This window comes from Oncorhynchus tshawytscha, linkage group LG09 (assembly GCF_018296145.1).
Source record: "Oncorhynchus tshawytscha isolate Ot180627B linkage group LG09, Otsh_v2.0, whole genome shotgun sequence".
In the NCBI taxonomy this organism is placed as follows: Eukaryota; Metazoa; Chordata; class Actinopteri; order Salmoniformes; family Salmonidae; genus Oncorhynchus; species Oncorhynchus tshawytscha.
In genome coordinates, this window is record NC_056437.1 from 38,641,021 (window position 1) to 38,656,111 (window position 15,091).

The 15,091-nt window shown below is 42.5% G+C and overlaps 1 protein-coding gene across 2 annotated transcripts in view; it reads right to left on the bottom strand.

The window, feature by feature from the left end:
• mcama (melanoma cell adhesion molecule a) overlaps positions 1-15,091 on the bottom strand; it is a 60,450-nt gene that overhangs the window by 2,786 nt on the left and 42,573 nt on the right. For both annotated transcript variants that reach the window (XM_024431883.2, XM_024431884.2), the window contains exons 3-15: positions 13,613-13,847; positions 13,338-13,408; positions 13,142-13,229; positions 12,753-12,932; positions 12,083-12,210; positions 7,416-7,560; positions 6,940-7,055; positions 6,609-6,750; positions 6,193-6,323; positions 5,907-6,048; positions 2,286-2,321; positions 486-615; positions 127-244 (exon numbers count right to left, since the gene is read on the bottom strand). In XM_024431883.2, coding sequence (XP_024287651.1) covers positions 127-244; positions 486-615; positions 2,286-2,321; positions 5,907-6,048; positions 6,193-6,323; positions 6,609-6,750; positions 6,940-7,055; positions 7,416-7,560; positions 12,083-12,210; positions 12,753-12,932; positions 13,142-13,229; positions 13,338-13,408; positions 13,613-13,847 — 1,662 coding nt within the window. The remainder of the gene's footprint in view (positions 1-126; positions 245-485; positions 616-2,285; positions 2,322-5,906; positions 6,049-6,192; positions 6,324-6,608; positions 6,751-6,939; positions 7,056-7,415; positions 7,561-12,082; positions 12,211-12,752; positions 12,933-13,141; positions 13,230-13,337; positions 13,409-13,612; positions 13,848-15,091) is intronic.

A 15,091-nucleotide genomic window follows, 5' to 3' on the forward strand; every position in this document is an offset into this window, starting at 1 on the left:
GGGAAAAACACACACGGAGAAAAAAACACCAGAAAATGTCAATTCGGTGAGCCATGCCAGATTCAAGAAATACATTAGACAGTAGGCTACTTCTGTTTAGCGTATAGCTTTCGTATCCATAGTTACCTGGTCGCTGGGGCCATTCTTGTCACCGTTGACGCCCTTCAGAAGTCCGGCATCCTCAGTCTTGGTGTTAGTCTTCATCTCCACCACAATGTCATCTTTGTTGGGGTTCTCCTTGGTGCTGTGGATGGAGAGCACAAACTTTCAAAAGTCCTCTCTAGTGAGGACAGTATCACATTCTTAGAGGCAAAAAGACTAATCTATGGAGGATCATATAGAATACATTTACATAACACTTTTTCAAGTACTCAGGGTGGTTTACATTGTAATTTACCCTAACACACCACAAATGTGTAGCACCTACCTTATAGAACTAGACACAAAACCTGTCCCTAGACCAGTTATTAAAGTGCAATACTCACATCTCCTGCTTGCCAGAGCGGCCACAGGGGATCTTTCCCTTCTTGTGGAGGAAGTAGAGCACACTGCCCAGGATGGCCAGCAGAAGGATACAGAGGATGATAACCACAATGATCACACCATTGCCCTCAGCTATATAGACAGACAGACAGACAGAGAGAGGGGAGGGCAAGCTCAGGTTAATGCTTACACCTGTTCACCGATCCGATAAACTGGGAGAATGGAGAATGACCATGGAGAATCATCCAGACATGATAAGGGTAAACACTTCCTGGTCACCTGTGCTGCCTATACACGTGACCAATGACCCATGACTCATGATGTGAGAGTGCCCTTAGTGTAAAAAAAAACATGTGAAAACATCCCTAGACAGACAACATATACCCAAGACATAAAAAGGACAAAATGACTCGTACAATAACGTTTTCAGATTTGCTACATCAGCAGTTGTCAAAGCAGTTGTGACAACTTTTTACATCAGCAGTTGTCAGAAAGTGGTTACTGTAAATAACCCAGCCATGACCCCAAAGAGAAGGCAGAAGCAAATTCAGAAGCATAGTGGCCAGGGATGGGTGGCCCATCCTCTTCTTGCAATACCAACAAAAATAGATGTAATAGTAGGACAAAACATATAAAAGATGTGGAGGATAGTAGCCACTACCACAGGATAGTCCACTCAGTAACAGCCACTGTTTTCCAGGGAGTCATGGGATCCAGATTGTACAACAGTTGTAGAGTATGGAGCTATTGGTAATGAATTATGGCCAAGTCATAAGAAGCAGATTGGGAAACAAATCAAATGTCAATTTCCTGGTTCTCTGACAGAATGGCACATTAGATGTAGTTAATTTGTTGTGTTCGGAACATTGTACAAATTACTGTATGTTCCCTACAGGCTGGTGTGGTTTTTAATGTAAAAATGGGTTTGAATATACACATTAACTTCCCAGCTTCAGCTCTCTTGCTTTGTGAGTGAGTGCTCCAGACACTGGGCAGAGAGAGATGGGAAATAGCCCTGGCCTGCCCCTGTGACAGAGCCATCAACATTTCAGTGCAATCCCCCCAGGAGGAAATTAGAGAGTGCTACTACCTACCAGAGCAATTAACTCCTATATTTAACCATGCAGTAAGCCCTCGTTAAAAGGGAAACAATAGTCTGGGTGTGGGTTTATGAGAATTTCTATTGCAACAGCTCAATAAAACAGTGAGACAGCGCATTAACTTCCCCAATAATAAGTAAATATAAGTGATTTTGGCACTCAACCACTATATTTTGGAACTCGACTACTATAAGTGTTGTCTTGCTCTTTTTTTCTTGTTAGATTTGTCTCTTTCAGACAGAATTTTAAATGTACCCGCAGGCAATGAGCAGAGCCAATCCTCCCACTCGTTCCAGCGAACACTTTGCCCGTATGAAAATCATTAATTATTTAGTTGCCTCGTTGGCTTATCCTTCATTGTCTGGGTTGGTGTGCATTCAGAGAGAATCAAACAAAAGTTGAGAGAAAGCAAATGAAAAAAATCTAAAAGTTCTTCTCAACTAGATAAGAGTGATCTAAAGGTGAAGAAGAACAGACAGTGTGGGAGCGTGGTTCAGTGGTAGCGCTGAAGCCTCCAAAGCACATGTTACCCATAGTGACATGGGTAGGAATTCCATCCCACACATTTGTGCTGTTTCTTCTCTGTACTACTTCCAACTGTCTAAATAAAAGTGATAAAATATGCTCCTGTTCTCCTTTAAAAAAACATGAGGAGAAACAGAGATCAGCAAGAACAAAATAATAGTGAGATTGCTGTCTTACCGGGTAAGTAGGGCGCAGTTGAAGTGACCATGGGAACTGTGGACAAGCAAAACAACAACTAAAATGTAAGACCTTCCCATCAACAATATACATTAGTGAGCTGTTTAAAATAAAAATGTATTTTTATTGTGGGTGTGGGAAATTGCTTATAAATATCCATTTTGGGGGTGGGTAAACGTAGTTGTCCTTGATCCCAAAACTTTCTCACTAAAGCTTACTTACCAGAGGTCCACTGTCACGCTCTGATAATAAAATGATGTTCACTGCGAGGAAATACACATCTGGACAGTTAGCTCACAGTGATAAGGTGCTGAGTTCCTGCCATTTACTGCTATTTGCGGTAAGTTTAAATCCCCCATGTGGGGCAAAACAAATATTTTTAAAGTGGACTCATATTTATTGCGGCGTCGGGAAGAAAAGTGCAATCATCACCTTGAAAATTAAGATTAGGGGCTCAATTCAATCTGCATTTTTACACCGTAGCTCTTTTTTCAATGGTCAAATTAACTCACAGATTGGTCTTGGGTACTGTATAAAAACCTATAACTACGACCGGTGTGACCCCTTTCACTTTTCAGAATTAGAAGTGTGTGGGCATGGGACAAATATTGCAAATAAAGGATTAGAACTCACAATTTCTGAACTATGATGCAACAGTCTTAGCAGACTGTGCCACCAATCAGTCATAGCAGTTGGGAAAAAATACAAGTTGACATTACCACCATTGTCATCTATTTCTTGTTAAGTCTGATTGATGTAGCTATGAATATAAACACATAAACAAAACTAGAGTTTTGGCAAATTGGTTAGGACATCTACTTTGTGCATGACACAAGTAATTTTTACTACAATTGTTTACAGACAGATTATTTCACTTGTAATTCACTGTATCACAAGTCCAGTGAGTCAGAAGTTTAAATACACTAAGTTGACTGTGCTTTTAAACAGCTTGGAAAATTCCAGAAAATTATGTCATGGCTTTCGAAGCTTCTGATAGGCTAACTGACATCATTTGAGTCAATTGGAGGTGTACCTGTGGATGTATTTCAAGACCTACCTTCAAACTCAGTGCCTCTTTGCTTGACATCATGGTAAAATCAAAAGAAATCTGCCAAGACCTCAGAAAAAATGGTATACCTCCACAAGTCTGGTTCATCCTTGAAGGTTCATCTGGACAAACAATAGTACGCAAGTATAAACACCATGGGACCACACAGCCGTCATACCGCTCAGGAAGGAGACGTGTTCGGTCTCCTAGAGATGAACGTACTTTGGTGCGAAAAGTGTAAATCAATCCCATAACAACAGCAAAGGACCTTGTGAAGATGCTGGAGGAAACAGGTGCAAAAATATCTATATCCACAGTGAAACGAGTACTATACCGACATAACCTGAAAGGCCGCTCAGCAAGGAAGAAGCCACTGCTCCAAAACCGCCATAAAAAAGCCAGTCTACGGTTTGCAACTGCACATGGGGACAAAGATCGTACTTTTTGGAGAAATATCCTCTGGTCTGATGAAACAAAAATAGAACTGTTTGGCCATTGTTATGTTTGGAGGAAAAAGGGGGAGGCTTGCAAGCCGAAGAACACCATCCCAACCGTGAAGCACGTGGGGGGGGCATTATGTTGTGGGAGTGCTTTGCTGCAGGAGGGACTGGTGCACTTCACAAAATAGATAGTGTCATGAGGTAGGAAAATTATGTGGATATATTGAAGTAACATCTCAAGACCTCCGTCAGGAAGTTCATCTTGGTCACAAATGGGTCTTCAAAATGGACAATGACCCCAAGCATACTTCCAAAGTTGTGGCAAAATGGCTTAATACCTTGACAACAAAGTCAAGGTATTAGAGTGGCCATCACAAAGCCCTGACCTCAATCCAATGGAAAATGTGTGGGCAGAACTGAAAAAGCATGTGCGAGCAAGGATGCCTACAAACCTGACTCAGTTACACCAGCTCTGTCAGGAGGAATGGGCCAAAATTCACCCAACTTATTGTGGGAAGCTTGTGGAAGGCTACCCGAAACGTTTGACCCAAGTTAAACAATTTAAAGGCAATGCTACCAAATACTAATTGAGCGTATGTAAACTTCTGACCCACTGGGAATGTGATGAAAGAAATAAAACCAGAAATAAATTGTGAAAACGGAGTTTAAATGTATTTGGCTAAGGTGTATGTAAACTTTAGATTTCAACTGTATACACTACATGACCCAAAAAAGTATGTGGATACCTGCTCGTCGAACATCTCATTCCAAAATCATGGAAACCCATTTCGTTAAGCTCCCGACCAACAGTTATTGTGCTGAAGCTGCTTCCAGAGGCAGTTTGGAACTCGGTAGTGAGTGTTGCAACCGAGGACAGACAACTTTTATGTGCTACAGCAGTCCCGTTCTGTAAGCTTGTGTGGCCTACCACTTTGCGGCTAAGCTGATGTTGCTCCTAGACGTTTCCACTTCACAATAACAGCACTCACAGTTGACCGGAGCAGCTCTAGCAGGGCAGAAATTTGATGAACTGACTTGTTGGAAAGGTGGCATCCTATGACGGTGCCAAGTTGAAAGTCACTGAGCTCTTCATTAAGGCCATTCTACTGCTAATGTTTGTCTATAGAGATTGCATGGCTGTATGCACAATTTTATACACATGTCAGAAATGGATGTGGCTGAAATAGCCAAATCCACTAAATTGAAGGGGTGTAGGGGTTTCTGTATATATAGCGTATCACTTTTGCAACAAACTGTCTAAATGAAGACCAGAATTGACGTATTTCACTATAACTATGCCTAAAACATCTGGTTTAAAATGTTGTTTTAAAAAAAATGAAAGTTAGTCTTTAAAAGCTGTTAAAACGACCCAAAATGTTTTTGATAAGATTTCAGTTCAGCTTGGATGCATATTTTATGTGATTGAAATACTATCATCTTTTATGATGCTGATAAAGATAGCACCTTTACAGACGGTACCTAAATGTGAATTCGTTCTCTCAAGATGCTGAAATAAAAAAATCATTTCTCTCCACTCCTGTTCAAGAGTAAAAATGTACATTTGGTGTATAATTTTACTGCGAGAAATAATTCATTCTGCAGGAGTTCATATTATATTAGACTATGTGAGAGGCTATAGACCTACAGTAGTGTCCAGTATTCCATTTAATGCAGTTCCTTTGACGGGCCATTTTGAAGTCCCCATCTTATGACTGTCGAATTTGTATAGCGCCTCACAATTATCACACGTAACACTGCTATCAGCCTCTTTCACCACGTCACCAAATCTTTCCCAAACATTAGATTATTGTTCTGGCCCTTGGCAATTGGCATGTATTTGTTGTTCTACAGTTAGGCCCTAAAGATTAGGCTTAGGCTATGCACAAGATAAAAAGAAAGAAAGAAAAACCTCAGTGTAGCCTATAGATATGAATTGCACAAGAATGATACATTTATGGATTTTTTATGTATTGTTTTCTCATTATTCAACCTGCCCTTCATCCACACAATGTTTCATGACCCTAAACCCGCCCGCCCCACATTTATAACTGTGGGGACTGCGGGTAATGAGTCAACCCGCCCATCACTAATGCCCATATATTCTTATGTAGTGTATGTGGCAGGGTGGCTTACTGGCTCTGATGCTGAAGGACTTTGTCTCTGTGCCAATATCGTTGGTGGCGTTGCAGAAGGCTGTGATGTCAGAGGTCACTTTGACGGACACCACGCTGATAGTGCTGTGCTCCGTGGCTCTGGTCAGCACCTCGCGCCAGCTCTGTTAACACACACACACACCAATGTGCATCGGAAACAGACATAACCAAGAAAATGAGATAGCATTAAAAAAAATCTAAATTCATGCAATGTAAATATGCCCACATATGTAAACTGCCCATTGCACTACCAAGCCCTGTTTTACCTGGCTGCCAGTCACGGTCCAGGAGATGGTGGGCAGGGGGTGAGCATGTGCCTCACAGCTCAGGTTCACCCACTTCCCAGTTCCCTCATCCATTTCAACCTCCCTGTCAGCATCCTTCATCTGGGGAGCACCTGGGAGACGGGTTACAAACACATATACATTATAGACTCTAGTAAAAGACCGTTTTTGAAAACATCTTATCTGAAAAACTCAATCCATTGTTTCTCAATCCATTGATTCTGGTAGAACAACCAGGGTGGATGTGTTTTTGTTCTATCCTATCATATCACACCTGATACAACTAATCACCAAGTAGTGAAAGTGCTGGGCTAAAGCTAAAATGTGTACCCCCCTGGGAGTTCCCCAGAAATGGACTGTATGTTACAGAGAGTACATGTGGTGGCGTGGTGACTCACCCTGGACGATGATGTGGACCGAGCCAGAGGTGTGCAGTCCAGGCAGAGAAGAAACAGTCACCTCACACACATACTCTCCTGCCGTGTCATAGGTGGCATCCTGCAGGAACAGCATGTGGCCTTTTCCAACCTGCTGCCGATTCTACACAAAGACAGAATTATACACACAAACATAAGACATATAAGAGAGAACATTACTAAGTCCACATAACTGAATGACAATACCTGATTAGCTACATTTGGCAAGTGACATGGTCATCTATTATGTCAGTCTAATAACTGTGTTGCATTTAAAACACTAAGTTAGTGCTTATTACGGGGTATACTGTACCTTGAACCAGACAGTGGCAGTTTCCAGGGAAGACAGAGCGTTGCAGGTAGCAGTCAGACTCTCTCCTTTTAACAAGATCTCGGAGTCTTTGGGCACCACAACAGCTGGATCCAGATCTGGAGAGAGTAGACATGATGTGAGGACAAGACATTGCTAAGTACCATGCTGGTGTGTGGTCCATGCATGCTTTTTCCATTCAAATGCCTTCTCAATTTGAATTACATCACTGCAAATCATGTTAAATGACGGTGAAAATGTAAATTATCTTAATGAGTAATGAAGTGATGCAGTGACAGTGAGCAATTGGAACACAACTGCAGAGCTATCTTGGTAATCAAAGGGCCATGGGTAAAAAATAATTGATGGCGTAAACTCAGTCAAGTAACTAATTCAACCACTTCCAGTCTAAACAGAGCATAAGAAAATACAAGTGTACGTGTGTGTGCGCATGTTTCAGTGTGTGTTAGCTAACTTACAGTGGATAGTGAGCTGCATGTCTCCGGTGACCTGCTCGTAGGTGTCCAGGTCCAGAGAACGACACTGGTAGACCCCGCTGTCCCCACGGATCACCTCCCTCAGCACCAAAGTGTCATCGCTGGCCTCCAGCGCCGTCTCCTGCTCCTGAGAGGGGCAACACCATGTTTACACTGTCATATTAATGGATCTACATTTACATTTTGGATACTTTTATGGAATGGAAATCTTTGGCAAACATAGATTTTGGGGTGAACTATACCTTTTATTTAAGTCACACCCAAACAACAGCTTAACTAGTCTGGTTACCAGGAGCTACAGTATATAAACCCTTTAAAATGTTCCTGTGACCCTATGGCTGCAATCCCGATATCGGGATAAGTGTCGTCAACAACCGCTGAATAGCATAGCGCTACATTCAATAAATATTACTACAAATATTTATATTCATGAAATCACAAGTGCAATATAGGAAAACACAGCTTAGACTTTTGTTAATCCACCTGTCGTGTCAGATTTTGAAATTATGCTTTTCAGCGAAAGCAATCCAAGCGTTTGTGTAAGTCTATCGAACGCACGACAAAACATTAAGTACATTTAGCATCAGGAAGCTTGGTCACGAACATCAGAAAAGCAATCAAATGAATCGTTTACCTTTGATGATCTTCGGATGTTTTCACTCACGAGACTCCCAGTTACACAACAAATGTTCCTTTTGTTCCATAAAGATTATTTTTATATCCAAAATACCTCTGTTTGTTTGTCGCGTTATGTTCAGAAATCCACAGGAAAGAGCGGTCACCACAACGCAGACAAAAATTCCTAATAGTTTCCATAATGTCCACAGAACATTTTTATAATCAATCCTCAGGTTGTTTTTAAAATATATAATCGATAATATATCAACCGCAAATGTATTTCACAGCAGGAGAGGGGAAAACAATGGCTGTCCAAACTCTGTTGCGCGAGCAAAACTCACATGACCACTTGACGCGATGTTATCGTTCTGGCTCATTTTTCAAAATAAAAGCCTGAAACTATGTCTGAAGACTTGACACCTTGAGGAAGAGATAGGAAAATTAATCTGGTTCATATCCCTTTAAATCCAGCAAAGGGAGGCTATGGAACATGGAGTTTTCAAAATAGAAGCCACTTCCTGTTTTGATTTTCCTCAGGGTTTCGCCTGCAATATCAGTTCTGTTATACTCACAGACAATATTTTGACAGTTTTGGAAACTTGAGTGTTTTCTATCCAATAATAATATGCATATATTAGCAACTGAGACTGAGGAGCTGGCCGTTTACAATGGGCAACTTTTCATTCAAGCTACTCAATACTGCCCCTGCAGCCATAAAAAGTTAATCAGTGGTTCAACACTGTGGGTCGGGACCCACCGGTGGGTCACAGTAGGGGCCCAGGTGGGTCGTGGGGTGATATTTTTTGTGCATTGAAAAAAATATATATTCTCCCTGCTGCCAAGATGAGGGCCTAAAATGTTCTTGCCCAGGGCCAGGGCAGAATTCAGCAGTGCAGACGACCGACCAAGCCCATTGTCACACCAAGGGATGGGCAAAAATGACAAAATACAATTACAAAATACCATAAAGATTAATGTATCAAATACTACAAAATATCTTTATTTTGAAATGCATTTAATTAAAATACATGTACAGTTGAAGTCGGAAGTTTACATACACCTTAGCCAAAAACATTTACACTCAGTTTTTCCCAATTCCTGTCATTTAATCCTCGTAAAAATTCCCTGTCTTAGGTCAGTTAGGATCATCACTTCATTTTAAGAATGTGAAATGTCAGAAGAATAGTAGAGAGAATGATTTATTTCAGCTTTCATTTCTTTCATCACATTCCCAGTGGGTCAGAGGTTTACATACACTCAATGAGTATTTGGTAGCATTGCCTTTAAATTGTTTAACTTGGGTTAAACGTTTTGGGTAGCCTTCCACAAGCTTCCCACAATAAGTTGGGTTAATTTTGGCCCATTCCTCCTGACAGAGCGGGTGTAACTGAGTCAGGTTTGTAGGCCTCCTTGCTCGCACACACTTTTTCAGTTTTACCCACACATTTTCGATAGGAATGAGGTCAGGGCTTTGTGATTGCCACTCTAATACCTTGACTTTGTTGTCCTTAAGCTATTTTGCCACAACGTTGGGAGTATGCTTGGGGTCATTGTCCATTTGGAAGATTCATTTGTGACCAAAATGTAACTTCCTGACTGATGTCTTGAGATGTTGCTTCAATATATACACATCATTTTCCGTCTTCATGATGCCATCTATTTTGTGAAGTGCACCAGACCCTCCTGCAGCAAAGCACCCCCATAACATGATTCTGCCAACCTCGTGCTTCACGGTTGAGATGGTGTTCTTCGGGTTGTAAGCTTCCCCCTTTTTCCTCCAAACATAACGATGGTAATTATGGCCAAACAGTTCTATTTTTGTTTCATCAGACCAGAGGACATTTCTCCAAAAAGTACAATCTTTGTCCCCATGTGGAGTTGCAAACTGTAGTCTGGCTTTTTATGGCGGTTTGGAGCAGTGGCTTCTTCCTTGCTGAGCGTTATGGTTTCAGGTTATGTCAATATAAGATTTGTTTTACTGTGGATATAGATATTTTTATACCTGTTTCCTCCAGCATCTTCACAAGGTATTTTGCTGTTGTTCTGGGATTGATTTGCACTTTTCTTCAGCCTCCTGTGTGGGTGGACCATTTCAGTTTGTCCGTGATGTGTATGCAGAGAAACTTAAAACTTTCCACCTCCACTGCTGTCCAGTCGATATGGATAGGGGGGTGCTTCCTCTGCTGTTTTCTGAAGTCCATGATCATCTCCTTTGTTTTGTTGACGTTGAGTGAGAGGTTGTTTTTCAGGCACCACACTCCCAGAGCCCTCACCTCCTCCCTGTAGGCTGTCTCATCATTGTTGGTAATCAAGCCTACTACTGTTGTGTCATCTGCAAACTTGATTGATTGAGTTGGAGGCGTGCTTGGCCACACAGTCATGGGTGAACAAGGAGTACAAGAGGGGGCTGAGCACGCACCGTTGTGGGGCCCCAGTGTCGAGGATCAGCGGAGTGGAGGTGATGTTTCCTACCTTCACCACCTGGGGGTGGCCCGTCAGGAAGTCCAGGACCCAGTTGTACAGGGCGGGGTTCAGACCCAGGACCTCGAGCTTAATGATGAGCTTGGAGGGTACTATGGTGTTGAATGCTGAGCTATAGTCAACGAACAGCATTCTTACATAGGTATTCCTCTTGTCCAGATGGGATAGGGCAGTGTGCAGTGATGGAGATTGCATCGTCTGGCAATCTATTGGGGCGGTATGCAAATTGAAGTGGGTCTAGGGTGGCAGGTAAGGTAGAGGTGATATGACCCTTGACTAGTCTCTCAAAGCACTTCATGATGACGGAAGTGAGCGCTACAGAGCGAAAGACATTTAGTTCAGTTACCGTAGCTTTCTTGGGAACAGGAACAATGGTGGCCATCTTGAAGTATGTGGGCACAGCAGACTGGGATAGGGATTGATTGAATCTGTCCGTAGCTTTACACCCCTCCAGCCGACGCTTGGCATTGCGCAAGGTGAATTTAGGCTTGTTTGCGGCTGCTTGGCCAAGGAAACCCATATCATGAAGCTCCCGACAAAAAGTTATTGTGCTGACGTTGCTTGCAGAGGCAGTTTGGAACTCGGTAGTAAGTGTTACAACCGAGTGGCCATCCTACAAAAACTACAAATGCCTTGATGATCTGGACGAGACTGCCGATTAACTATCTAATGTTAGCTATATTTAGTCATTTATAAATTGGCAACATTTCTTTAAACTGACAATTCTTTGAACTGTCTTGTGCAAGTTTTAAATTGACACAATACCTGTCAGTAAAGGTGTCAGCTGAGAGTAAATAGAGCCGAATCCATTGATAAAAGTCACCTTGTCCGAGAGAGATTTACATGGTTATCAAAACGTCACTCCAGGGTAAACCTAAAACAAAACACAGCCCTTATTTTAAGTGTCTCTAAAATCCTATGGGAAAAATGAAGGCTGGAAAAACGATTAGAACCATTTCCCTATTTGACCACTAGGTTTTATGGGTATTATGACACATCCACTGTGGGGCTCTATGGGGTGACGTCAGAGTTGGGGTGTCCCAAGGATCCTGTTAATAGACTTTTCTGTGACGCGACTTATGCTTTTGGACATTGACAATGCTTTTGGACATTGACAAAATAAATGTTCAGGCATTTATTTTACGCCTGCTACGTTAGGTTAGGGAACCCCTGCTCTGAATGACCAAATCATGCTTCTATCCACATCCCAGTCTTAAGACCCAACAGGAGAAACCTTAAATGTGTTATTGTGGTCAGTTGAACATACTGTAGGTATTGTGTGTGAGACATGGGAATGAGAACTATTCCATCCTGAGGATTTTGATCTCCAGTCAGTCACAGACCTTGCCCGACGGGGTACAAAGATCTTCCCCGGAGCCACAGGGTCAAACATTATGCGGTCCCATTCACAAGGCCTACACTTCTACTCCGAGGCCTGAGTCTGAATATCAAAAACATTCTCCAGATGTCTCCTGCGTGTCATTTTTCCCCCCTCGTTTTATGGTTCTCTGGACTCAATAGGCAGACGCAGAAAAGCGGGCCATTCTTACTTGTTCTCGGTTGAAAGTGAAGGGCGGCGGGGGGTTGCCATCGCCTTGGCAACGAAGCTCCACAGTGTCCCCCTCTTTGACCAGGCCCTGGGGAGATTCCTTCCACAACTCGATGATGGTCGTGGGGACTGCGGGACAAAAACCATACATCAACGGGGCTATTCAACGCCTGGTGAAGTCACCAGGCTACGCCGCTTTACAAGCCAGTCATTTACTCAGCACTGACAAAAGCAAAGTTTGTGTTTTGTCATCACTGTCATGGTATGCTAAATTGGTTCAAACAACACTAGACACATTGAGAAAACATTGTGGGCTAAAATTGAATGAGTGCCAAAGATGGTGGGTTTGGATTAGATTAGTTGGTTTACTACTTTGACAACCCAGAAGCTGTTGACTTGTTTTAGATCGGCTGATATCATTGCATAGGCTTTAATTTGGGTGTTGTAGAGAGAAACACCAGCAAACACCCTACTAGTTTTATGGTAGGGAAATTCATAAAAACAACTGGAGAGCGCCTTTATCACAACGAGGAAGCATTAGCTCTAGTTAGCAATACATTCAATTGAACTCAATAATGCTAAAAGTATTAGCATGCTGAGTTAGCATAAGTTGTGTGGTTAGCGATAGCATGTCATATACTGGGGTATATGACAGTTGGTAGGTTTCTTACAGTGCACAGTGATGTTGATGACCTTGGACTTGGCTGTCCTCACACCTTCTGGAACGTAGTAGCTGACCTCACAAGAGAACAGGGCGTCCTTGTCCTCCTTGGCCACTTTGTACTGCAGCTCACTCTGGACCGTGTAGAAGCCACTGGACTCACGGGTCACCAGTGTTACCACATTGATCTCTGGGAGGGGTGAGAAAAACACTGATTTAGCTGCTATCACAGGCTGGTAGATAGATGACATCCGGAAACACTTCTTCATGTAACGACAACATGTATTTCAGTGACTGTTGTGAGTATCACCACATGAAGTCAAAACAAGAAAATTGCTTGACTAGTTTTTCTCAAATAGTCCGTTGGTGAGATAGTCCATTGGTATTCTTGCTACTCACGGCCATGTGTGGGGGTAAGTGGGCTGCTGTCACGGTACCAGGTGATGTTGGGTTTGGGGAAGCTGTTCCTTGCCTCACACGATGCAATCTGTATAGAGGGAATAAGATACCTTAAAGAGTTTTATAATGTTCAATGTTGCTTTCATGGACTGAGAGATAAAGTGAGATGTACTCAAGTGGACTGCCTAGTGCCTACCCTTGATGGCAGCTCATTAGTCACAGAGATTCCAGCATGGACACCTTCAATTACTGAGGCCTCTGGAGGATCTGGAAAAAATAACATTATCAATGTATAGTCGCATTTTATCAATAACCACTGAAACACCTGGTAATGGGCAGGGTATGTGCCCATACTGTGCTGTACCCAAATCCTCAATCATTTGAATAACAAGGAGAGAGAAGTTGGATCAAGCACAAACAGATCTGGACCATCAGGCTGGGAAGAGACTGATGCAGAGTGCAATGTCTTACCAAACACCCTGAGGTGGGTCTTGCCTTCTCCGTTGCCTGCAGCCATGCCGTTGACTTGGCAGAAGAACTCCCTCTCATCAGTCAGCTGGACGTCCTGGATGGTAAGCAGCACGCCCTCCTGGTCCCCAATGTCGGACACTGTGATACGGCCCGTGAATTCTGTACCATCATCCACTATCTGCTGTGTGTTGTCACCGTAGTAGATCCGCTCCCGGCTACTGCTACCGGGATTCCTCTGTAGGGGAGGAAAGTGCCAGAAGATGAACTAGTGAAACTAGTGAAACTAGTGAATGTGAAAAATACAGTGTACTGTACATAGAAATAAATCGGTGTGTGTATGCGTGTCAGAGCATGTGAGCGGAGTGGACCAGTTGGAAATCCCTTTCATCGCTCATGGAGAGGAGCTCGCGGCGCTCCATGTCCTTTCCAACTGCTCCGCATAAAACTGTTGTGCACTCACAGGAAAACAATCTGCCGCTCCAAATTCGCTCCATTCATTAAAAGCACAATTTAACCAACATACTACCTGAACCTACAATTTGGTTTTGAAGTATTGAAACCAAACCATATGGATTTGAATGAAAGGTATTTGAATAAACATGAAAAGGTGAATGTAAGAAGTGCACATCATTTTAAATAGGCTACATGTCATATTAAACAGCATATAAACACTCTAAATAGGTCAGGAGCCAGACAGGGAGCCTAAGCCATATCTCAGACTGGCCAATAAAAATAAAAGATTAACATGGGCAAAAGAACACAGACACTGGACAGAGGAACTCTGCCTAGAAGGCCAGCATTCCGGAGTCACCTCTTTACTGTTGACGTTGAGACTGGTGTTATGTGGGTACTATTTAATGAAGCTGCCAGTTGAGGACTTGTGAGGCGTCTGTATCTCAAACTAGACACTCTAATGTACTTGTCCTCTTGCTCAGTTGTGCACACGGGCCTCCCAGTATATATATATATCCTCTTTCAATTTTGGTTAAAGCCAGTTTGCGCTGTTCTGTGAAGGGAGTAGTACACAGCGTTGTACGAGATCTTCAGTTTCTTGGCAATTTCTCGCATGGTATAGCCTTCATTTCTCAGAACAAGAATAGACTGACGAGTTTCAGAAGAAAGATCTTTGTTTCTGGCCATTTTGAGCCTGTAATCGAACCCACAAATGCTGATGCTCCAGATACTCAAATGGTCTAAGGCCAGTTTTATTGATTTGTTAATCAGCAACAGTTTTCAGCTGTGCTGACATAACTGCAAAAGGGTTTTCCAATGTTCAATTCGCCTTTCAAAATTATGAACTTGGATTAGATAACACAACGTGCCATTGGAACACAGGAGTGATGGTTGCTGATAATGGGTCTCTGTACGCCTATGTAGATATTCCATAAAAAATCTGACGTTTTCAGCTACAATAGTCATTTACAACATTAACAACACCGTATTTCTGATATATTTTATGTTATTTCGACAGACAACATT